This window comes from Hyaloscypha bicolor (assembly GCF_002865645.1).
Source record: "Hyaloscypha bicolor E unplaced genomic scaffold K444scaffold_153, whole genome shotgun sequence".
NCBI lineage: Eukaryota > Fungi > Ascomycota > Leotiomycetes > Helotiales > Hyaloscyphaceae > Hyaloscypha > Hyaloscypha bicolor.
Genome location: NW_020194655.1, coordinates 55052 through 80286, shown reverse-complemented (window position 1 = coordinate 80286; position 25235 = coordinate 55052). Strand labels below are relative to the sequence as shown.

Sequence of the window (25235 nt, the reverse complement as noted above, 5' to 3'; positions counted from 1 at the left end):
ATGTCCGGGCGCCGGGCGCATGTCACTGGGAAATTGTGATTGGAAGCCGCGAACACGTGGGGCGGCCGATGGGAACGTTGGCACGTGACTGGATTTGCCCTCTTTCTCTTGGTGAGTCCTCATCTTGTACAGTTGAGCAAGTTTGAATATTATGTTGTCCAAACGCTTATGCTTTTACTAATGATATTTCGGACCGAAATATCATCAGAAGTTCAGAATCACAGCAGTCGAGTCTTCCACCGTGAGATTCAACATCCCTCCCTGTGCTCTCAGGCACTCCCCAACAGTCACATTATGCAATTTAATCGGCTTCCCATGATCCAACTCCCAATTGTAACTCCACCCATCCCACGTAATCCCACTGATCGCATCACTCCCATTAGCATACAACCTCTTCACCTCAACCTCAGACCCTTCTGGCACCTCAAATGAATACTCCTGACTGGGTCTTTTGACCGGATTCAACACCGAAGATGTTCCATTGACAGTATAATTATAAGCTCGCATATTAATCACTGCAATTCTCGCCAACTTCTCATCCACATAAGCCGCATATGCAGCCTCAAACTCGCTCTCCAGCGGTAGATTCGCAATCCGGACAGCACCAGCAGTCAACTTTCCAAGCATAGCTGCGACAGCGATATTCCCATAATATGGAGGCTTTGTACCGATCGTTGTTTTGCTGGTCAGAATGGGCTGCCAGCTGGCGTAGCGGTAGTCGGTTCCTTGATGCATGTGCACGCGACGGATGCCGACGGAGGCACACCAGAGATTGAAATCCAGACCCCAGAGGGCGGCACCAAAGGAGTTTGAGAGGCTGGGTGCGCCTTCATTGTACAGAGAGTTCGTCTCACCCAGAATGAAGGGAATGCCGGTATACGCTAGGTAGTTGGATTCGTTGATTTGTGAGGAGATGGAGTGTACGGTTGAGGTGTGGTTCATTAATGTGCCTTGCAATGTTACGCCAGGTTGTGTTGCGCCGCCGATGTAGCTGTCGCTGTTAGCCGGTGGCATGGGTAGAAGAGGGTGAGAATACTTGTGTGACGAAATGAGCTTGATGTTTCGGTCCTGATCGAGACCTTCTTGCCAGGTAAGAAGCGGTTTCAAATGATTATTTGTGCCGGCAAAAGAAGGCGCCATATATCCGTACGTGTCGTTTGAGACCATATCAGGGCAGTATTTCTGAAGCTGAGCCTTGATTGCACGAGTTCCGTTCAGCCATTGTGCCACATATTCGGATTCGTGCCACGATGGAAGTCTCACGGGACCTTGAGAAGATGTCGAATAGAGGTCTGGCTCGTTTCCGTACTCCCACATAAGGAGTCTTCCGTTGCTCAAGGCTTTGCAGGCTAAGGGTACTGTGTCGAGCAAGGTTTCCCATCCGGCTGAGTTGTTGCCTTCAAGTCCCAGATTGAAGCCGTGAGTGAACTTTGTGTCTGGCCAAGTGCTGTAGGATTCAAAATAGGAGGGGCCGATGAAGATGGTGGTCGGGTAATCCGCGGATCTCTTGAGATTGTAGGTCCCATTGATGGCTGTCTCTAGGCTTGCATTGTAGAGAGCATAGTCTTGGGTATTGCCTCCTACTCGTATGTGTGGCTTCGTCCCCGTGAGCTTTCCGAGATTGCTCAGAAGATTGTTGGAAAATTTGTTTGGGGAGGAATTGTTCCCTAAGCCTATCAGTATTGGCTAGCTAGACATGATTTTAAATGACATACCTGCGAAGTCTGGAAAGGAGGAGAACTCAATTGAGTAACTGACAAATGCCTCTGGTGTTGGGGCACTGGCACTTGCAGGCGGGGTTCCGCTAACCTTTATAGGGGTATTACCCCCCTGAGAAATTCCAAACAATTGTCCAAAACTGGCAAATACCAGAAATGTGCGAATTCTACGCATGATGGATGTTTTAAGAAAGGAGGATTTCTACTATATCACGGACAAGTTTTGAAAGTGGAAACTCGAATTTATAAGTAATCCCATCTTGTACCTCGCAGATCATTCATGTTCATCACACGGACACTTGCCGATCGGCCGGGAAATCTTGCGCACGATAGATACTCCGCAATATCGCCGATACTCTCCCCCCCGAAGAATAATTGCTAGTGGCCTCCACTGCTCCAGTTTTAGATGAGACACGATTTCTGAGTGGTTCGAGTCCTAGTCAGCCATCTTGCACGCGGCAAAAATTGGTCTGTGTATCAGAGGAACATCGAAAACAAATCGACATGTAGTCCAGAACCTCTAAAGGATGCACGCCAGTGGACATCTAAAGACGAATGAACTCTTTGAAAAATCAAAAACAAGCCCGGAGTGTGTCCCCTCTATCAAAATTCAGGTGCCAATTTCCAACCAATAGGAACAGTTTCGCTTCCCTCGTAAATCGACCTTCTAATTTTCCCCATTGTCCATCGGCAATGCTGGATCCTTGGATATGCGGGTCCAGTTGCAGCTGCTCCGATTCTCAACCTGTCAGATGGATAAGATTCGGACTGACAAGTATTATGTGGTGAGGTGCTGAAGGGTTTCCGCATGCGGAGTACGACCAGTAGAAGTCCATGATATGGATTGCCTATAGCCACGACGCTGTAGAGAATATGAGCTCAACAAGCCTTTGGATTTGCAGGACAGCACTTACTGTGTTGTCTTTGCAGTTCACCTTGCCCACCTCCTTCGGCTCCCAAGTGCTTCACAAACATGCTGGCCCGGCAAGACTCAAGTCAACATCTAGTTGAAGCGCATTATATTCCTGCAAAACCAATTGTCCGATAGCGACAGGACCAGCAATAAGTGGCATGAAAGGGAGGACGTCGAAGAAAAACATGATGGTGGTAAGGTAATAGAGTGAGGTAGTAGATTTTGGACTGATTAAAAGGGAAGTTATTGGATGAATAAAGACTGCGCATCATGGAGCAGGGCATTGATTTATAGAAGAAAACATGGGAAATATTTTTAGTCGGCGTTCATGGCCACGTTCAGCTGCCTCACTCATCAGGCCTCGGGTACCCAGCTTACTGTACCACTGTTGAAAAGATCTCGCGCGACTGGTACAGTACAATGTGCGCTGAGAAAGAGAGAGAGAGAGGATTCGGACGAAAAGAATCCGTTTCGAGGGCCTTTCCACTAGTCCATTTCCAGAATGGTTCTTCCCACAAATCATGCCTCGAAGTCCAGTCCGCGCCAGGCATCAACTTTCCCCAATGACGTCCCACCTTAGCCACCTTAGCCACCTCACCCCACTCCTGGAAAACTCGCACCGGCAATTCTCGTTTCGATGATTCGAGCTTCCCCCCTAGCCAATTGCATCATTCTCCCCCCTTTCCCCATTCTCGATGTCATTGCCGCGGTGACGGTACCCAGAGGCTAGAAGAGGACTCCGACCTCGGGTTTGGACACCACCTTCAACATGAAGCCCCTCTTCAGGACAACAGCTTCCGCAGCACGAACCCTTTCACGACCACGATTCCAACCTTCCACTTTACCATCTCTGTGTATACGACCAACTTCCACGATGTCACACAGTGTGCCAAAGCTCAATGATCCGTCTCTGTTGAAGACGGATGCCGCATACGTCAATGGAGAATGGGTGAAGGCGAAGTCAGGCAAGACCTTTGAAGTTCACGGTATCGTCTGATTCCCGTCATGTTTAAGAATTATACCTGACTTGTATACATTCAGACCCCTCTTCTGGCAAATTAATTGGAAGTGCCCCCGAATTCGATGCCGCGGATACACAGAAAGCAATCGATGCTGCCGCTGTCGCGTTCCCCTCATTCAAAGCCAAGACCGGTCGTGAACGGTCGAAGCTTCTCCGAAAGTGGTACGATTTGATGGTATGATATAAGGGATGGGATATCAGGAAAATATTGACAAGGGAATAGGTCGAGAATGCTGAGGACATCGCGAAGTTGATCACTTGGGAGAACGGGAAGCCTTTGGCGGATGCAAAGGGAGAGGCCGCCTATGCTGCCAGTTTCTTTGAGTGGTTCAGCGAGGAGGCACCCAGAGTTTATGGAGATACTATTCCAGCATCAGTTGCAGGAAACAGAGTGGTCACGATTAAGGAGCCAGTTGGTGTTTGTGGTCTCATTACACCGTAAGTAGATGTGATACACGGTCTGGCAAAGTCTAACAATTTTCAGATGGAATTTCCCCGCCGCGATGATCACACGAAAGATTGGTCCTGCTCTTGCTGCCGGTTGCACAGTTGTAGCCAAGTCGCCGGGAGAGACACCGTTCACATCCCTTGCCCTCGCTGCGCTGGCGCACCGAGCTGGTATCCCTAAAGGGGTTGTCAACATTGTCAGCGCTCTGAAGAATACTGCTGAGGTTGGAGAGCTCCTCACTACATCACCAATCATCAAGAAGGTCTCGTTCACAGGCTCGACAGGTGTGGGGAAGCTTCTCATGAAGCAATCCTCATCCACCCTCAAGAAACTCTCTTTCGAGCTCGGAGGTAACGCGCCGTTTATCGTCTTCGACGATGCAGACCTCGATGTAGCGGTGGCTGGCGCTATTGCAAGCAAATTCCGCTCTTCCGGTCAGACTTGCGTCTGCGCAAATAGACTCTTCATCCAAGCCGGAATCTACGACAAATTTGCTCAGGCGTTCGCCGCCAAAGTCAAGGATTTCAAAGTTGGTGGCGGATACACAGAGGGCGTGACTCATGGGCCTCTCATTCATGACCGAGCTATTAGCAAGGTTGATGCCCATGTCAGGGATGCGGAGAAGAAGGGTGGGAAGGTCATTCAAGGTGGTCAAAAGATGCCTGAGCTAGGTCCGAACTTCTTTCAGCCTACTGTCATCACAGGCATGACCACCGAAATGGCTCTGGCCTCAGAAGAAACCTTTGGGCCCGTTGCGGGACTTTTCAAATTCTCAACCGAGGAAGAGGTTGTCAAGATTGCAAACTCGGCCGAAGTGGGTTTGGCGGGATACTTCTTCTCGAAGGATATTCAAAGGGTATTCCGCGTTGCTGAGGCATTGGAAGTTGGCATGGTTGGCGTCAACACTGGACTCATTAGTGACGCTGCGGCGCCATTTGGTGGGGTGAAGAAGTCTGGTTTTGGACGAGAGGGGAGCAAGTACGGGATTGCTGAATACCAGGTGACGAAGATGATTACATATGGCGGTATGGGGCAGCCGCTACAGAAGTAAAAGCAGTGAAAATTGAAATATAAATGACTCCTACTATTTAAGGCGAGCGAATGGTATCGTTAATTCAGTTACACTTGGCCTGGCGTACGGGAAATCCAATATGAAGGAGTGGAGTGAAAAGTTTCGCTTTTTGGGGCAACTTTGGTGCCGAATATCGTGCTCGGACCTAAATTAATTAAGCTATCGTGTTATTGTTTGTTCATAAATATTGCTCCCAGGAGAGTCGCTTGAGTAATTGGAGTGGTTGGAAGACGTGACTCGTGGTTTACTGCGATTTAGCGCATCTCGCAGACTTCGAGAACCACGTCACCGGAACACTACAGCAACAGACCCTTCAGCCCATGGGCCCGCGGAGGCTACTTCGCCCCAATCAATCCGCTACTACTCATTCGATATATGATACAGAGGGAGGTACACTTGGCATCATTGGAGGTCTCCAACATGGCACCATATGCGAGCCCAGACAACACGTTCTACTTCTTCCCTCTACCTCTTCCTCAAACGCAGCATCTACTAAACTTCACTTTTCGATAGGTTCAACTGCCGAAAGGTTTGCCCTGTTCCAAGACCTGATGACCGAGATCAGACTCGATATCTGCCGTACTAGCTCTCCTCTATATTGAGTCGACCTCGGAATCATCGACCCAGACATAGCCCCCGTGGCTGGATGTCATACTAGTATTTGAGGTTACATTTGGTATGAAACTCGTACTTCAAGCATCCATAGATTTTTCCTTTCTTCTTTGTTTTCTCCTTGTTTTGTATTTCCTTTCTTTGTTTTATTCCGGTCTTCGGAGGATCGCGCAAGGGGCTTGACTATCTTAATCCCCCGTTCCCAGTACGCCGGCCATTCCCAAGAAAAGGTTTTGGGAGTCATCGCCGAGGGCCTGGAAAGGTCGCTCTTCATCGACGCCTTTTTTGAGCCACATAGCACGCCAGCATGCTCTGTGCCTCCGATATAGTCCCGGAGGATCACGCTAGAGCCTTGAGAACCCCTCAAACGCTCGATCCCAGCTCGGCAGTCATATTTAAGAGAGCCTTTGAAAGTCATAGTCGAGGAACTAGGAGGCTGGAAGGCTGGTTTCTTGCCGACCTGTGTGTGAGATTAGGCGGGCCAATTTCAATAATATTATTATGTTAGAGAAGTCATGTGTATAGATGGACCAACCTTTATTGAGCTTGAACTAGACAGAGCGCTAGTTCTGGGAGTTCTAAAGCTTATTTCTCCACTAATATTAGGACCTTAATAGGCTAGGGACACGGCGTTCGGCGCCTTACAGGAGCGTATATACATATATACCTTAAGTACAGGAAGTATACGTATATCCTTGAGGATATACTTCCTAAACGATTACAAGCAAGGGACAGAGGGACGTGCGTCTTGCCCACCTTTTGTATGTATGCTATGGGCTAAAAAATAGCCGAAAAAGAAAATCTTACTTTACGATAAAATCATATAAATTAGCTTACTATACGCGGGGGAAGAGGGCTAGAGGGAGATCAAATTCTCAAATGCATAAGCACCCTTCCAGGGTAGACCCAGAGAGGGTGCTTATGTATCCTCAATCAGAGTTGGCCTCCTGTCATTGCCGTTTTGGGCGTACACCCATGTTTTAGGAATGCTACGCGAGCGAAACAGGGATGTTACAGGGATTGGCAGGGGCACACTCCTTTTGTATCCATTCTCACAACAGAGTGTATGGAAGAGACAGGTCTGGAGCTTCTGAAGTCTCTTCGAGTATATGCCTCTGGCGATTACACAAGCGGCTGCCTATATCAATCACGGAGCCCCTCGCATAACTGTCTCAAAGTATCTGAGCAATTTCAATAAAGGAACCCAACACGTTATGAATCTCCTTGGACGAGACCAGCAGGATTTCAGGCGGAATGGGAACTCGAAAAACGCCATGCTCACCACACTGCAGATGTCCTTCGATCAGGTAATGGAAGTGAGACATTCTGCTGCGGAGCTGCTATCGCTTTGTGGGTACTATGATCGACACTTGGTTCCAGGGTCTCTGCTTCGAACCAAGAAAGTCAATGTTCAAGGAACCAGGGGTAACAAAGTCATCAATGGCGAGGATGCTGATATCTTGGAGGCTGAACTACACCTTCAGGACGACCAACATTACTACCAAAGCGATGGCGAGGACTCTTGGGGTATGCCGAGCGGCGATGAAGACGATCTTGATGATACTGACCAGATCCCTCCCAAGGTAGCCGGTCTAGATCTCCATCCCACCGAAGATGCTGTCGAAATTGATCTAGATTTCGAGGATGACTGTGCGATGCTGAGGGATTATTGTCTCATTGAGCCTGATGGCGATGGTATGTACTCTCTATAGTTTCATGTAGCTTGGACGTTACGTGAGCTGTGGAAGAATCAAATCTCCCGGTTGATAATTCTATCACCTCTGGTACAGTGAAAGTTTTCCGATAAAGAAATACTGACCGCGCTATCTCCCAGGTGGTCTGTTTTCAATGCACCGGCTGGTACAACTCGCCGTCAAAAGTTGGGTCCAGAGCAGACAAGAAACAGTCAGATGGCAAACTACAGCCCTTCTTAAGGTATCTGAAGCATTCCCCACCTCTAAATTTGAGAATTGGGGAGAGTGTCAATCCTTACTTCTTCATGCCAAGACCGTTCTGGACTACCACCCAGTCGGCGTTTTGGTGTCCAACGATCAGATGTCACAAACGTCTACGTTCTTCTGGACGGAGCGAGCATCTTTGCTTGAGAAAACGGGAAGCTTCCTTCAGAATCGACGCGGCTTGTTCTCAAAGGCCGAAGTAATGTTCCGAGAGGCCCTGGATATTCGCGAGAAGATCCCCGGAGCAAGTCATGAAGACACCTTGAAGGCTCTGGAGACTCTGGGTGGTATCTGCCTTCCACTGGGTCGACCCGTTGAAGCTGAAGCGCCGTATCGTCAGCTATTGGAGCTGAGGAAGTTGCTATTCGAGCCCCGCCACCGAGATACCATTATTGACACTCGGAGATTAGGGGTCGCACTCGCTACCCAAGGTAAATTTGTCGAAGCAGGGAAGGAATTCCGCGATGTGTACAATTCGAGCAAACAGAGCTTGGGACCTATCCACGATATTACCGTGACTGCTGTGAACAATCTAGGGTACCTCCAATTTAATCAAGGCAATTTCGACGCTGCAGTGGAAACACTAAGGCTAGCAGTTGAAGACTCAAAAGCTGCGCTGGGTGAAAACCACCCGAGCACACTGGTGTGCATGTCAAGTCTCACAGATGCTCTGCGAAGCCAAGGCGACCTCGAATCTGCAGAGCACTACGGTCGGCTGACACTCTGGGGACGCGAAGAGCTTTATGGCAAGGACCATCTGGAAACACTAGAAAGCCAATATATTCTCGCCCAAGTGTTTCTCCAATACAAGCGTTACAAAGAGGCTGAGCAAGCACACAACCAAGTTCTTCGACGCCGCATTAAAGCCCTTGGAGCACATCATCCGCATCCATTCGACAGCATGACCGGGTTAGCATGGGCGCTATTTTACGAGAAAAGATACCCCCAGCGCTGGATTTAAGCCAGAAAGCACTGGCTGGGAGAGAGAAACTTCTTGGTAAAGACCACCCGGATTATTTTCGGAGCGTTTATCTGGGTGCGAGGCTGCAGCATGTGAAGAAGGAGTATAGTCGTGCTGAGCCAATGTACCGGAAAGCCTGAGGTGGTTTTGAACGATTGCTTGGTACTGAGCATGCAGAGACCAAGAAAGCATCCATTGATTTGAACACTTACTAGAGGAGACAAAGGAAATGGAAGTTTGATTGAGATGTAGGGTGGCAAATTGGGTGGCGAACTTGGAGTTTGGCACCGGAGAAAATAGGGAAGGCATACGAGCGACCGAATTTATATACATTAAAGTTGAGGATTGATTGCTATAGATTTATCTTAATAGACCATCTTTAATCCCTTTTTAAAGATTTCATTGATTTTAAAACACTGTAATCAATCGATCCTCTGTATATAGTGGGGGAAATGAGTAGAGTAGAGTAGAGTAGTAGGTGCTACTCATATTCTACTCAAATGAATTTCTCACTATTCATACTCTACTCAATACTCTACTCAACTACTCTAGAATATTCTAGAGTAGATGAGTAGTATATACGTAATACCACACGTGATGTTACATGCAACACACTAGCTTAATTGGGTAAGGCTCCGGGGTGGCCCGAGTCTAGTGCCACTATCCCTTCGTCCGGTGAGACATTACTAGCGTGGGCAGGGGGCTCTCGCTTGGCTGGCGGGGCATAAAATTATATGGCTTCAGGAATTTTATTGGGTGCCACAGCTGTGGCTGATACGCTAGTAATGTCTCACCGGACGAAGGGATACTGCTCAATCAAGTAATAGCCGGTTCCCCTCCCACTGCGCTTCGCTTGTGGTCGGGATAAGCAAGTGTCTCGTTTAACCAAGTGTCCCATCGAGAAAATGCGGGCCCTAAAATTTACGTGTGATCCTCACCAAAAAACGCGTCTTGCAATTGCGCGTTTGGCCCAACTTGTTGACCAATTCATTATTCAATTCACGTGCAAAGATTCCAAAAATGGGTACACCTTTATTTGATTCTACCAGGATTAGGGAGATATCCTGGGAGTATTTCTATTATCCACATGCTACGGAAGCTAATTACCACCGTATCTTTAATGAGGCCCGCGAATGGTGCCTTGAGAACGACGATAATTCAGCAATTACTGCTGCGAGGATATATTACGTCAAGGAAGCTTCCTTGCGAAAATCGGTACTCCGCAAGCATAATAAGAAGAGGAACTCCCAAGGACTCTATAATACGCATGGTGGTAATAATAAGATCCTGAACGAGGCACAGGAGGAGGCGATTCGGCAATATTGCTACGAGCAATGGGAGGCTGGTTTGGGTACTATATATCAGATAGTTCAAGCCGCAATTGCCCACTTGAAGGCTATAAGTGCTTCTTTTAAATCTAATAATATATCTAACATAATTAGGCTGAATCTCCCCCAAAATCACCCCCTTTGGCTACTTGGTTTAGCCTCTGGATACGGAACCACAAGACACTTTACACGATTAAAACGAAGCCAATTGCATACGTACGACTCGAGTCCTATATAGAAGAAGACGTTAGAATATGGTTTCGGAAATATTAAGATACTTTGGAGGAGCTTCATATTACAAAGGGAAAGAACGTTCTGAATATGGACGAGTCAGGAGCCCGTATTGGTTGCCCTACCGGTGAGTACGTAATTGTGCCCATAGAGGTAAAGGAGCTATATACGGCAAGCCCTGAGAATCGCAAATCAGTTACGATAATCGAAACTATTTACGCGGATGGGCGTAAACCTCTTCCTCCATTTGTAATTGCTCCTGGAAAGAAGATTATAGATAATTGGATATCGGAAAACCTGGTTAGTACGGAGCATATTGAATATACTCCTACCGGGTATATAAATAATAACGTAGCTATGAAATACCTTAATCATTTGATTAAGTATTCAAAAGCTGGTCCAAATAAGCCCTGGAAAATACTTCTCCTTAATAGATACGAATCTCACGTCTATAAACCCTTTTAATTAAAAGCTGGCGAACATAATATTAAGCTCTTCTGGTTCCCCTCCCATTTGATATACGCCCTTTAACCACTTAATATTGGTATATTCCGCCCCTGGAAGCACTACCATAAAATGGCGATTTATATGGCCCTCCGATCTCTTGATTTTGAATCAGTGTGTCAAATGAATAGATTAGATTAGAATACTGGCTAGTAATCTAATCTATTCATTAAAAATACCCACTAATTATATTCTAATCAGATTCTAATTAAGGTAATCATGAATATTCATGAATACTTTGATTACTGTACACGTGACTGTCGCACGTGATATACTAACCTAATTAGGTATGGCTCCCGATCTAGCATCGTCTTTGCAAGCCTTTCGCCTACTAATTAGGCAGCGAGGTGGCGCTAAGGCGACACTAGAGCGGGGCCTCTACTTAATTAAGCTAGCGTATCGCGTGCTATAGTCACGTGTAGAGTAATCATAGTCTTCATGAGTATTCACGATTATATATTCTAATCTAATCAAATTATTTAAGAATTGCGGTAATTATATTCTATTCAAGCTAATCATGAATATTCATGAATATTCGGAATACCTTGATTACTTTTTTGACACACTGTTTTGAATATACGATTACCTCCTTTTTTCGCGATCTTATCTTTATTCATATGCAAACAATACAAAAGTACACAATTAAGAACGCCTTTGAGAGTTCTGGTATATGGCCTGTTAATTGCAAAGCTGGAATTAAAAAGATGTAATCGTACGGAAAGAAGAAAAGATTAATTAAGGAGATTAAGGCAGAGGATAGCCTAGATCTTCCCCCCTTATTACCTACCCGCCCCGATAAAGTGTGGAATATAGCCTCAACCCTGCATATACTTGCAGATCGCGATCCTACGAAGTTTTTAGATAATTCGAAGGAAACTTGGAAGATTACTATCAAGAAGGTTAATATATAATTACAAAAGAGTCATCTCCAGACAATAGAGCACCAGGCTCTCTAAACAAAGCTTCGTGAGGAGTATAATCGAAAGGCGAAGTCTCGTAAGAGCTTATACAAGGGGGCCCCATCTGCGAGCGTAGCAGAGCTTCGTATTGAGATTAAAGAGAAGAAGGAGAAGGATAATGGGAAGGCTCTTCGCAAGGCTAAAAAGAAGCTCGCCACTGCCATTAATCGAGCTAAAAATCACCTCAAGGATACCGGTATCCAAGCTTGCAAGGATGAGAAAGCTAGATTAGTCAGAATTGCAGAGTATCGATCAAAAGACGAGCTAATTCCAGTGGAGGATATGGTACCAATTCGCGAACCTGATAAAAACCCTACGATTATCGAACGAGCTCGCTATAAGGAGGACTTTTACCCTGATTTACAGCTCGTGGTTCGCCAGCTTGAGGCGTCCCTCAGTAATCCAGCCCCTGATCGGCTAGAGGCACCAAATACCTTTATTAATGGGGATGAGGATGTAGTAATTAATACTACAGAACGGGAGCATTAAAAGGAGAGTGTGGGAGAGTATATAGACTCAAGTTCACCCCCTTTTGATTACCCAGACTCGTCAGATATGGAGAGTAATGCGGGCTCAATTGACAGTATACAAGCGAATGCCGATTTTGTACAGTTCTAGATAGCTTTGTTTTTTTTGTAACTAGTATCCTTAATTCCATTGTAAATATTCTTGATTTTGCGTGCGATGCGCACCAAAAATCAAGTACCGGCTAAAATCTCGATGGGACACTTGGTTAAACGAGACACTTGCTTATCCCGACCACAAGCGAAGCGCAGTGGGAGGGGAACCGGCTATTAGTAGCGAGGCTTAGTAAGTAAGGTAGAACCTCTACTAGCTTAATATATTCTTAGGCTTCCTTGGCTATTAAGGGCAAACTCTTCTCTCAAGGTGCTCTTATTATATCTAAATTATAAAATAGACTTAATAAGAGTACTATTAAGATAATATCTTGCTTAAAAAGTAGGGGGTAATATAAAGACGAATTATAAGAAGTAAAAAGAGAAGAAAAAAAGAAGAAAAAGAAAGATTCCGAGAAGGTAAAGCTGTTTTTTGTGAGAAGGAAAGTAGTATTTAAGTAGCCTTATATAAGCGCCAGCTTAAATTATATAATACTGCTTAATAGGTACCTTATTTATTTATTAATAATTAAATAAATATTAATTTATTATTTTTTAATAACTTTCACGTGACTACTCTTGAGTTACTCTAGAGTAGTACTCTACTCTACTCAAGTACCATATTACGCTACTCAAACTCTACTCTACTCTACTCAAGACCGCTCTAGAGTAGCTTGAGTAGCTTGGGTAGTTTTTGCCCACACTGTCTGTATACCTGAGAACAGACTTCCTCTAGAACATGTTCGCAATATTCGAAGCGCTTTTCAGGTCCCCTCAATTTTCCGCCCTCCAGCATCATCCACTCCAACGCTGCCCGCGTCTCCGACCTATGCCAATCAGTCTCCACATACACATTCTTGACTAAACCATTTTTATCAACCAAAAACATGCCAGGGACCGAGATCTTCATCTCGTTGTTCCCATGCATCCTTTTCCATTCCGTAAACACAAGAACGACCATCATAACATCTGGCTGCTTCCACACAATCCCCAAACCCTTTGCGTAGACGACGTCTGAGAGGACGGGGAACCCAAGCTCAAGTTCGTATCTTGTGTCGAGACTTGTACGGGGTAACTCGGGGGATATGGTAATGAGCGTGGCGTTTCGCTTCTTGTATTCAAGAAGGAGTTTCTGCAGGACGCGAAGCTCGAGATTGCAGTATGATTCTGTCAATGATATCACAGGCAAGCAAGCCAAACAGTGTTAGAAAGTAACGATGTTGCTGGGAAAGTCTATTTACACGAACAGAAGACCAGGCATGCTAACTCTAACCAACGCACGAAATTCAAAGGCTATCTTTTGCACCACGTTTTGTTTCCTTTCGGAATTCATTCCCACAACCCTCACTCCGTGGGCTCAGCGCCCTGAATCATACTGATCAGCTTCTTCTTTTCGCCGCTCTCGCCAACCATGCCTTTGAATACCCCATTCTCAAGCGCGAATAGCTCCTTCGGCGTGCCGAACTCACTCACTCGACCATCATCCAACACAAGAATCTTATCGAAATCTGCAATAGTGCTCAACCGATGCGCAATAACAATGAGCGTGCTATCGCCAAATTCTTCTCTGATAGAGCGTTGGATCAAGGTATCGGTCGCCATGTCAACAGCTGATGTAGCTTCGTCGAGAACCATGATTTTCGGCCGAGAGACGATGGCACGTGCCAAGCAGAGTAGCTGTCGCTGGCCTTGGGAGAGGTTGAGGCCGCCTTCGGTGATAGGAGACGAGAGGTGGAGGAAGGGGTTCTTGTTTAAGTTCTTTGTTGTACCGTTTGGTGTATTTGGAATTGGAGGAACCGGAGTGGCAGAGCCGGATGAGGAAGAGGACGAGTTTAAGGACTCGAGTTCCTCGACTGAGACGAGGTGAACCCGCAATAACGCGTCTCGTAAGGCGGAGTCGCCCTGCTCATCGAAGGCGTCGAGATTACTTCTGACAGTGCCAGAGAAGAGAACTGGGTCTTGGGGGATAATTGCTAGTCGGGAGCGCAGATCGTGAAGTTTGATCTTCGAGATGTCGAGGCCGTCGATGTGGATTGATCCCTCTCGGGCTTCCAGGAAACGGAATAGCGCCAGAGTCAAAGACGACTTTCCGGCTCCCGTACGGCCCACGACCCCGATACGTTCGTTGCGTTCCACTCGGAATGTAAGACCTTTCAAGACGGGCGGCAGATCAGGAGCATAGCCAACAACGAGATCCTTGACTTCGAGGCGGCCTTCACTTGGCCAAGCCGCCGGCGGGTCTGTACCATCGAGCGATTCGGTGGGGAGGCTGGCGTATTCGATGATGCGCTCTGCAGCATTCATGTCCAGCTCGATGTTTGTGTAGAAACGAACAGACCAGATAACTGCTGAGCCATATTCTAACGCGAAGCTGAGTGCAAACCCGGCAAGGGCTGCGTCAATTCCATTGATGAGCAGGATCATGGCTGCGACGAATGTGGCGAAAAATCCACCAACAAGGCTCATGCGCCATCCCATCCAGCGATTGAAGGCCCATAGGTACCAGAAAGAAGAGATATGATCGTCTATCTTGGAGTACATACGAGTAATGTATGTGTCGGATTTGTCGAAGGCCCGGATGGTTCCAACGCCGGTCAGAGCAGAGCCAAATTGTTCGAATACGGGTGACTTAGCACTGGATTCGAGACGCTTAGCTTCTCGCGCACCGGTCATGTAGAGCCGAGCGATTTGGATACAGATCGCCAAGAGCGTGAGAGATAGGATGATGATGTACGGTGAGACGAAAACACTGTACAGTTAGCCAAGCCTTCCAATCAGATTTGTGTGCTCACCCTGCAACAACCACACCAACCACGCGGAAAATATTGTTGGCTCCAAAGGACATATCATTGCACAATCGGGAGTCAACAACGTTGAAATCAGCTGTGAAACGATTGAGAATTCGTCCCAATGGAACGGTGTCCATCCATCTCAGTGGAGTTCGGAGAATCGTGAAGCTGAGTCTCTCGAAAAGACGACGCGAAGCACGTATAGAACCAGTAAAGATGTACCAGTAACGGAAGGTACCAAAGAGAGAGATCACGACCGAAAGGGCAACATAAACGCCGAGGTAGAACTTGAGGTTCTCCGATGGGTCTGCGGGTTCCAGAGAGTGAGAGGAAGATACGGAAAATGTGGAGTTGCGTGCGTAGTTAGAGAATCCTTGGACCTGAAAGGATTGCGTGAGAGCTTGCTTGAGACTTGTGTGCTCGTTGGCCCCAGTCCACAAGCGAAGCCACCATGCACGACCTGAAATACGTTAGCGGGAGGAGTGAAACGTCAATGAAAGCCCTACCAGTGAGGAAGCATTGCTGCGTTGTGAAGAACACCAATGCGAACCCCCAGAACGGAATTCCTCCACTCGACTTCAAGTAATCTAGATAAACCCGCGTCTTCACTCTTCCTCTCTCTCGCGATTCCTCCTCAACGAACTTCTTTGGAGCGGCCTTCTTTGAATCAACCTTCTTTAACGCTTCCGTGTTATCGATATCTGAAGACTCTTCTGAGTTCACGGCGGTGGGATCCTCGTCTTCCTCAACTTGTCGCTCCGCCTCCTCGTGTCTAATGATTTGCTGCAAAGTTCCATCCTCTTCTAACTCCTGAACGAGACCTGAGTTCTCGACTGTCCCATCTCCGAGTTCAACAATATACTTCGTCTTCGACTTGCAAAGTGCAACGTGATGGGTCACCAATATACGAGTCCTGCCCTGTCCCAATTCGCCAGTCAATCCCTTTTCGAAGATGTGTCTTCCAACGTGGGCATCAACAGCGCTGAAGATGTCGTCAAGAACAAGTATGCCAGCCCGTGAGTACAGCGCACGAGCAAATGTGACGCGCCATCTCTGTCCACCGCTTAAGTTGATGCCATTGGCTCCAATTTCGGTGTTCTCGCCGTCCGTGAGCATATCCAAATCTTTCTTGAGCGCACAGACTTCGAGGACTGTGTGGTATCGGTATTCGTCGTCCGGCAAACCAAAGAGGATATTTTCCTTGATGCTTGCATTTTCCTACATCAGGATGTCAGAATCTGCACCGTTTGAGGGCACTCCTTAAATTGATCCACCCATTTCTGGGTGCACGAGGTTCCTGGACACAACAAAGCAAGACTTACAATCCATGGAATCTGCGCTACGAACGCAATTGAAGACGGAATAATCCAGTTGTCTTTCGTGGCCAGATTGTCATGCCGATCTCGTGTATGCGGTGCGCTCGGAACGTTGATCTTCCCTGAAAGTACATCCACCTCGCCCAGTATCGCGGCAAGCAAAAGACTCTTCCCAGTTCCAGTCTTACCGCTAACGACGCTGAGCTCGTTCTCGGGGAATGAAACGTTGATATTCCTTAACACGTATCGTAGATCATTATCCGTTTTCTCTTCATCTGAGGGCCACGCAATCGACGCATTGTCGAAAGAGATATTCGGGGAATCAGTTGTGTTCTTGGTAATCTCCGGGGCATTGAGATATCTTTCGATTCGTGTGACGGAGATGTGGGCATCGATCAGATCTGTGGTCAGCTCAGGGATGACTGCAAGTGTCACTTCGAGATTGCTGAATACGCCAATGGCCGTGAAGGCAACCGATGGGGTGAGCTCGCCGTATAGGTAGGAGTAGACCGCCAAAGATGTTGCAGCAAGTGCAATCGGACTTGTGATCCAGCAGCTGTAAAATGTTAGAGGGGAATCGGGTCAGCATATTGATTGGTGACTCACAAAATTAGGAAGGTATCGGAACTGGATACGGTTAGCATTGGCAGATCAATCGGATAGGAGTACGAACACAAAAACATTCCACTGCTCACCCAGTTCCCTTTCTCTGACCTTCCCTATCTTTTCGTGCCAGTTTCTTTCTAATGCCGAGAACTTGATTTGCCGAATGCCTGCAAAATATCACAAAGAGATCCGTAAGCCATTCAGAATTTCTTACCTTGCAACGCTTCTGTCACGACACCCATCTTAACATCTCTGACCTTCATCAACCTATCTTGCGCAGCCGAGTATCGCCTGCTGAAGTAGATGTTCACTGGAATTGTCAGGGACATCGCCAAAAACCCAGTGAGCAAAGCCTTCCAGCCAATAATGCTAATGAGAAAGACGAAGGATACAATCAGCTTGAAGAAACTGCCAGGAAAGTAATTGTTGAATGAAGCAAAGTCCGAGACTCGCTTAGTATCAACGCCAATGAGATTAACAGTAGACTGCTTCCCTTTGGGATCAGCCTCGTCTTCCTCGTCAACTTCTGCCTTGTCGGTGGCAGCATCTCGTGCCAAATTTGGAACGTCTGCGGATTCTTTCTTGTTTGATTTGGACGCTCCTTTTACGTCCTTCCTACGCATGGCTTTCTGGAAGATCAAGGCAGACACTTGGCTGCGAATTGGGATGGCAACCTCCGACCAAGAGATCCTGAACGTAGTTAGCATTGCGCTGGAGATTAGTGGGGAACAGTTTACCAGAAAAGCCAAGATTCGATCACTGCCTGTCCTATCGTTGTGAGAGTCAGAGCTACGACCCAAACCCAAGCTTCGGGGCTAGCTGGATCTCCTGGTTGTCGACGTTCTAGAAGCCGTAGGATGTGATATGTCGTGAACTGTGGCGCGAAGTTGCCGAAAGCCGAGAGCAGCGTCAAGAGCCATTGAATCATGAAAGGCCATTTATGGGCTAGGAATATCTCTATCCAAAGCTTTCGGGGATGCTTTTTCTTTCCCCACGAGTCGCTGAGATCTTTCGACCGGGTATAGTGATCCATTGTGGGTAGATCATCCAATTCAAGTCGATTCTTCTTCCTCGCCAATGTAAGCATGTCTCCAACCCACGAGAAGCTATACCGGCCAAGAGCTGAGACCGAATACATCCTATCAACTGGCTTTCCACCCCGAAAGACATCAGGTCGGCGAGGTAATGAGACACTCGAGAATGCTGTCAGGGCTGAAAGAGCGAGCTGTGAAATGCGGAGGCCAATTTCCCCACTGGTTCCAAAGGTCCTACCATGACTGGCATCCTCGGTGATGACTCCATCCTGGAATAGGAGAACCGCAAGAAGAAAAATCGAGGAGATAGTTGCGTAGATTCCAAGGGCGTATCGTTTCACTGAGTCCTTGATCAGGAGGATCCCGGCTGTTTGAGTCACGATTAGCACCTGGACACATGTCAGCACGGCCAGATTGAAATTCCATGAATGTACCAACCCATTGTCCAACATTCACCCAGCCCACAATGACATCAACACCTGCGAGCGTTTCCAGGACCGCCAAAGCAATTGACGTCACTAGACCAAGGACCGCGAAGACGGAAAGAAGGATCTTGGGGATCTTGGCAGAATACCTTGCAACAGATTTCTCTGTGGCAACTCCATCTTCGTCCTCGTAGACGTGTGATCGTGGCTTGGACTCCCGTAAGTGGGAGGCAACACCTGCAAGCGAGGGAATCGTGAGAAGAAAAACCAGAGCCAGTCCGGCCACTCCTGCAACAAGGGATCTCGAATCATTCTCGAGCATCTTGATTGTCCTATACTTGGCAGGGTTGAGATGGGGAAACGAGCATGTCTTAGTCCGGCACTGGACTCTTGAAGGTGAATATCAAGCAAGCAGAGGATTAGCGAAAATTTCCAGTTGAGTGGGATTTTGATGATTATGATTATTGCAATAATCGTGGTGATTTTGATAATGATGACGAGCTCCAAATGGATATATCCTTGGGGGGTGGATTGAATGTTCTGATATCGAGCCTGTGATTTGTGACTCACCGGGCAAGCAGATATCTTCGCTCGCACTCAGGAGATTGTCGGGGCCCTATTTCTGGAGGGCGCACAAGGGGGTTTGGGATGTCAGTGGTGGGGGGGTGGGTGCCCGGCGAGGGGCTGGAGGGGTTGACGAGCTTGAAGGCTAAGCGAATCGAGAAGGTCACAACAGTCTGGTGCTCAATCAAATGCCACCCCCGGAATCCGGGGAAGAAGGAAGAGCAGCAGCAGCAGCAGCAGCAGCTAAGTGCCCTTACTAAACGTGGGACGTGGAAAGCGGAACGTGGAACGTGGATAAACCTCAGGCCGGGCGGGGATGGCAGCGGAGGGCGTTGGAGATGCTGGAAAAGACAGACTAATTGGCCACACGAAGGGATCAGGGACTCAAGGCCTCAGTGCAGACGCAGTCATGTGGCAAGAAATCACCACGGACAACCTTGGAAAGAAAGCCTGGGGCGAGCACAGAGTCCGATATTTGAAGTGTGAAAATGCCCACCTTTGCTGCCAACCACGCCAAACTGAGCGGTGAGCAAGTCATTTTTCAGCCTTTGCAGTGCTGCGTCCACTACTGCCCGAACGGCCGCCTCCCTTCCGCACGGTCACAGTCACCCGGCCAGAGTCAAGGGGCGGCCTTGGTGATATACCGGTAGCTTGAATTTATGCAGAATCCACCCGCTTGGGTACACTGTTGCTGTTGCAGAGCAGCTGCAGAAGAGAAAAACTGATGCAGGGAATGTTCAAAGAGAGCCAGGCACGTGACTCACGAGTCAATCTGCCTTGAGTCGAGCCCAGCTTTGCTCCACAAAGCGTCGGCAGCTGTCGGCCGTCTGTGATAGAGTGAACAATACGTGAGGCGCAGAAAGGCGGTGGTGTGATAGGAGGGGGGATGTGAAGCTTCAGACCTCAGACCATACACATGCATGCACATGCTCCGGGGAAGCAGAAGTCTTTAGCTGCAGCTGTAATTGTTGCAAAGAAATGACAAACAATGGAATGCGTGAAGCAATTGATAGTTCCCTTGCGAGCGGAACAATGTAAAACTTGACTATTGAGCTATTGAGCGTTGACCAGAAATCCAAGCTGGCTGGCTGGCTGGCTGGCTGGGCTCTCTCGCCTCTGTGGTTTGCGACGCGAACCTCGATCTCCATTGGCTGCTTCCGACGCGCCTGCACCCGTTACTCCTCAGCACCTCAGCACCTCTGCACCTCAGCATCCGCCCTTCAGTCCCTCGTCTGCAACAACCACAACTCCAATTCCCCCCTCATCCGATCTTCGAATCGACGGTTTACGGTGAAGATCAATCTCCAAATCCTTTTACATTCCCGCGAACGTTCACGACCCATTACGGCTCGGCCTCACACGACTCACACTACCCTTGCACCTGCAGATCCCCAAACCACGAATCTCCTCACGTTGCGAGTCGACTAAGACGAACCTTCCGCTGCAAACCAGTACGACGTATCCAGCACGACAAAGGCGAGAGTTTCGAATTGTCTCACAGGAAGAGCAGCGGTGCTGCCGCCGTATTCTACCTCGACGGCAGCTTCGTAAAGCTTTAATTAAGCGGCAATCATGAAAGCCTCACCCATAATCGTTAACTGGCATGCCGAGAATGCTCCTATATACTCCGCAGATTTCCAGCCCCATGGGAAAGGTCGATTGGCTACGGGAGGAGGAGATAACAATGTCAGGGTACGTTCAACGCGCAGCTGGAGCTGGGGACAATGCTGATGGTTACAGTTATGGAGATTAGATTCGGATGGTGAGGATAGGAAGGTCGAGTACCTCTGTACAATGATCAGGCATACGCAAGCAGTGAATGTCGTGAGATGGGCTCCTAGAGGTATGATTGCCTGACTGGGGCTTGGAATCTACTGACCGCTTGCAGGAGATGTATTGGCATCCGCCGGAGATGATGGAAACGTGATCACTTGGGTTCTCGACACGAAGACTGCAAAACCTACATTTGGGGAGGATGGAATCGAGGACAAGGAAGCTTGGCGGACGAAGCATATGTGCCGGTCCTCTGGCGCTGAAATCTATGACCTTGCGTGGTCTCCGGATGGTATCTACTTCATCACGGGCAGCATGGACAATGTGGCTAGAATCTACAATGCTCAGACTGGTATGTCAGGAGCCCGACTTTGCACGTTATGCTAACCTTTCCAGGCCAATTAATACGCCAAATCGCCGAGCATCAGCATTATGTTCAAGGTGTGGCCTGGGATCCCCTCAACGAATACATTGCAACTCAATCCTCTGATCGATCCGTACACATCTACACGCTGAAGACGAAGGAGGGTACATTTACGTTAGATAACCGGGATGACGATCCAAGGAAGATTGGAACAAATTTGAAGATGGACTTGCCGGGTCGACGAATCTCCTCGAACAGCCCAGCTCCTCCAGACATGGGCCTACGATCACAAGCTTCCAACGAATCTACCAGCAACGCCATCGGGTCTCCTGTGCCATCCTGTCCGGGCACGCCGACGTCTCTTGCTCTGCCTATGAACCCACCAAGCACCATAAGCCACAGCAGACGATCTTCTTTTGGTGCTGCGTCCCCAGCAATGTCAATGCGGAGATCGGCTTCCCCTGCGCCATCATTGCCTCTCCCTGCAGTTATGCCAATGGAGCCATCGCCAAAGCCGTATACTATTGGGCTGGGAGTCAAGAATGCCAACATTTACGCAAATGATACCCTGAAGTCCTTCTTCCGACGATTGACCTTCACCCCTGATGGCAGCCTCCTTTTTACACCCGCCGGACAATACCAAACTCAATACAAAGGGCCGGATGAAACTGCGAAGGCATTATACGAAGTTATCAATACGGTTTACATATACACGAGAGGAGGAATCAATAAGCCGCCAATAGCACATCTCCCAGGACACAAGAAGCCTTCCGTGGTAGTCAAGTGCTCTCCGATCTACTATACGACCCGTAAGGCACCCGTAACGACGAAGAATATTGCAATCGATACGTCTTCAGCCGAGGATACTATGGCAGAGCTTCCTGAGCCGGTGGTACCGAAATCTCCTGCACACTCGATCATGGAACCTCCGCCACTTATGCCACAAACAACCGATCCCTCAGGGCCAACATCGTCTCCCAAGCCGAAATTGTTAGAGGTGGAGACAACAAACGCCAGCTCGCAGGGCCCAACAATGGCCTTCTCGCTACCGTATCGAATGATTTATGCTGTTGCCACGGAGGACTCTGTTCTGATGTACGATACACAGCAGCAGACTCCGCTATGCGTCGTTAGCAATCTTCATTGTGCGACCTTCACAGATTTGACTTGGTGAGCATGGCCCCAGATATTTCCCGCGCGTTGCTAACTCCTGTTGTAGGTCCACTGATGGCTTGACTCTTCTCATGACATCTTCTGATGGGTTCTGCTCGACATTGACCTTTTCTCCGGGTGAGCTTGGCCAAATTTACACTGGCGAAGTGCCCACCGCGAAGCACCCGGTGATTGGTACCAGCACGGCAGTCTCATCATCACAAAATACACCAATGGCCACGCCAACCTCCATCGCACCCCCTTCCCCTTTCCCGGCATCAAATCACCATCATAGGTCATCCTCGTCATACTCCATCGCTCCCTCTCCACCGCCGGCTCCTCTGGGGCCGACCGCCCGACCCTCCTCCCCCACACGGTCAAACTCGACCTCCTCAATCGCCACGCAGTCCTCCTATGCTCCAGGCGCAGCAGGGTCCGTCATTAGCAACCCTCCCCTAGTTGCAGGCAGTCTTGGCAGCATCGCTGCTGCCGGAGGAAATGTCAGCTTCATGACCGGCATGCCGATGACGACACCTCCTCAGACACCTCGAAGCACGACAAGTTCTGTCAGTGGGGTGAAGAGAGATGCGAGTGAAAGTGAGTCTGGCGAGAAGGAGGATGCCTCGCAAGGTGGAGAGAAGAAGAGAAGACGAATTGCACCTACACTTATTGGGGCAGAAAATTCGGCGGCTTAGACTCGGACAATCTTTTCATTTGTTTTATCTGTATGGTTTATTGACCGGTGTTTGGAGGGTAAAACGGCTGGGAGGGTGGATTTGCATTAGCGATTTGGTGTTTGGGCACAGAATGAACGTAGGTTTGCTGCTTTTCAGAGGAGCGAGAATCCCGGGGCTGGGTTCTGGATACTGAGAACGGGAGAAGGGGCGGAGAAATAGGGGCAGTGCACGTGCCGCACTCTGTATGTATATGAAGTGATTCGTTGGTGGTCGTTTAACTGGAATGGAATTATGTGGTATCACTTCAATTTATTTGACTCGGCCTTGTACGCATTGATCTTGCGAACCGCGAGCATCAGGTCTCCCACTGAGGTCGTGGAGATAACAAGGCAAAAATGCCCCAGGTGAAGATGGATGCCGGACCCCTTCTCCAACCACTGGTGATGTGACAGTCATTGAATTGGACCAGTCTGCGGCTGTCACGGGTCCCATGCCTGCAAGAAGGGGTGGGGTATTCCTAGAGTCCACAATATCTCCTATCTTTGTGGTCTGCCTGTGTTTCGGGAAAAGAGCAGCTGGGTCTTAAGTACGCAAGAATAGAGGAGTCATAGTTGACAGCAAAATGGAGAATGACAACAATAAGCGACGAGACTTTTGTAAATTTCAGCTTGCTTTTTGGGTCTCCGCGTTTGAATTTTCGATCAAGACGGTGCTGATTTTGCGGTCTACTTATTGGTTGCCTTTTCAAGTGGGAGATTGTTCGATTGCCTCGATATCCACTGTGCTGATAGACGAAAGGCAGTTCTGAGATGCTTACGAGAAATGAACAATATGTGGTGACTAGATAATAAGCCGGGGCTTATGGTGTGTGTGTGGTATTGATTCACACGTTCATTCCACCACCATTTCCTTCGGTGTATCCAAATGACTTTTTCCTTTTCTCGTCACTCAAGAGCCAACATCGTCATCCTTCGCTGCTCAATATTTTGTGCTCCGGGGGTACAAAATCTGCGAACACAACCTCTTAACAGGTCAACAGGACTATGCTCGGTCTGATGAGGACATGGGAGTAAGATCGGCTGGTGTCTCCATCGGCTCAGATGTATGCCGATTTGAAGTGCGGGTATACTGTACATTCAATTTCGAACTCCACGTGGACGGAAGCCTTCAAGCCACGGCATATCAGATTGGAAAATACAAACTCCATGTACCCAGTAGATCGACACAGTATTTGTATATCACGTGACCCCACGGGGCCCTCTCCTTTCGCCTCGCACTTTAAGTGAGCTTCCGATTTAGCAATAATTTTACCTATAGTCTGCGAGAATGTTCAATGATACACTCTGTTTTCCCACAGAGGCTCTGTTGGGGCACAGCAAGCTTTAATAGCATGAAAAGTCATGGTTCAATCAAGTCGCGATCCATGGGGGTCCGCGGTCAATTGTAGAAAAGCTTTAGCTGATTGGGCATTCTGGTAGGATGTCGGGGATAGGGATTAAAAGGAGGGAATGACTCACACGTGTTCACTTAATATCTGGCGTTTGCAAGGCGATGTTGGTTACCTAGGCTGTGTGCCATGCACGTGGAGCTGTTTTCTCTCACCAGTGGCTTACAAAGGTAACGCCACAGGAATGCCAACACTTTTGCAACCCCAACCAGGGCTTTTAATTCATCAACCACGCGAAATAGTCCACATGATGATTGTCCATTTTGGCAGTTCTTTTGATTGAAGACTGGGATAAATCTCTCAATTTCGGCACTGGGTTTATTCATCCCCGTTTCTTGGTTGGGATTCTCGCTAGTATAAGAGTGGCAGTGGGATGTAGCGTGCGAATCGAGGCTGAGGTGCATGTCGACTCCATGACCATTCCAAAATTTGCGGACGGGTGCCTAAAGATGTTATTGATTGTCTATATTTCTAATTAGACGCCTCTGGGCCCAACGTTTGACCTTGGAGCTGAAAGCATGGAATCAAGTCGCCCGAGGGTGAGGACGTATTCTGCCCTCCTACCTTTATACGTGTATCTCCCGCAACATCTAGGTAGTAGCTCCCCTCGAATGCTAACCTCAGATATTGACTTGAATGACATGTTTTGGAATTAGCGTTCGACGACACGAATACTTCTTCTCGAACTTATTTTAGCAGAGGTTCTCTCACACCATCCAAGACATTCCCGCTTTTCACGGCTCAAA

General features: G+C 48.1%; 6 protein-coding genes across 6 annotated transcripts; 4 read left to right on the top strand and 2 right to left on the bottom strand.

Annotated features, from left to right (window-relative positions):
* Nucleotides 1-135: 135 nt before the first annotated feature.
* On the bottom strand, nt 136-1893 carry K444DRAFT_656002 (glycoside hydrolase family 79 protein; the record flags this gene model as incomplete). Its single annotated transcript, XM_024886054.1, has 4 exons — nt 136-991; nt 1037-1667; nt 1716-1804; nt 1847-1893. The coding sequence occupies 4 exons, from the start codon at nt 1891-1893 to the stop codon at nt 205-207; spliced, it is 1554 nt and encodes a 517-aa protein (XP_024730270.1). The 3' UTR covers nt 136-204.
* A 1345-nt stretch (nt 1894-3238) lies between these two features.
* On the top strand, nt 3239-5402 carry K444DRAFT_599473 (succinate semialdehyde dehydrogenase-like protein). The gene is made up of 4 exons (XM_024878577.1): nt 3239-3617; nt 3673-3827; nt 3876-4090; nt 4137-5402. Exons 1-4 carry the CDS (start codon nt 3401-3403, stop codon nt 5149-5151), a joined length of 1602 nt encoding a protein of 533 aa, XP_024730269.1. The 5' UTR covers nt 3239-3400; the 3' UTR covers nt 5152-5402.
* Nucleotides 5403-6887: 1485 nt separating this feature from the next.
* On the top strand, nt 6888-8873 carry K444DRAFT_702286 (TPR-like protein). The gene is made up of 3 exons (XM_024888049.1): nt 6888-7157; nt 7356-7479; nt 7619-8873. Exons 1-3 carry the CDS (start codon nt 6894-6896, stop codon nt 8701-8703), a joined length of 1473 nt encoding a protein of 490 aa, XP_024730268.1. The 5' UTR covers nt 6888-6893; the 3' UTR covers nt 8704-8873.
* Nucleotides 8874-10337: 1464 nt separating this feature from the next.
* On the top strand, nt 10338-10727 carry K444DRAFT_702285 (uncharacterized protein; the record flags this gene model as incomplete). Its single annotated transcript, XM_024888048.1, has 1 exon — nt 10338-10727. A coding segment is annotated over one exon (390 nt), but the record flags the coding sequence as incomplete, so codon positions are not given.
* A 2959-nt stretch (nt 10728-13686) lies between these two features.
* K444DRAFT_541556 (putative ABC bile acid transporter) lies at nt 13687-18834 on the bottom strand (the record flags this gene model as incomplete). The annotated part of the gene is made up of 9 exons (XM_024875803.1): nt 13687-15091; nt 15135-15591; nt 15638-16349; nt 16454-17003; nt 17054-17074; nt 17121-17220; nt 17268-17743; nt 17791-18476; nt 18538-18834. 9 exons carry the CDS (start codon nt 18832-18834, stop codon nt 13687-13689), a joined length of 4704 nt encoding a protein of 1567 aa, XP_024730266.1.
* Nucleotides 18835-20347: 1513 nt separating this feature from the next.
* On the top strand, nt 20348-23395 carry K444DRAFT_619136 (WD40 repeat-like protein). Its single transcript, XM_024881461.1, has 5 exons — nt 20348-20768; nt 20817-20919; nt 20965-21201; nt 21246-22383; nt 22433-23395. The coding sequence occupies exons 1-5, from the start codon at nt 20649-20651 to the stop codon at nt 23058-23060; spliced, it is 2226 nt and encodes a 741-aa protein (XP_024730265.1). The 5' UTR covers nt 20348-20648; the 3' UTR covers nt 23061-23395.
* The last annotated feature ends 1840 nt before the right edge of the window (nt 23396-25235 follow it).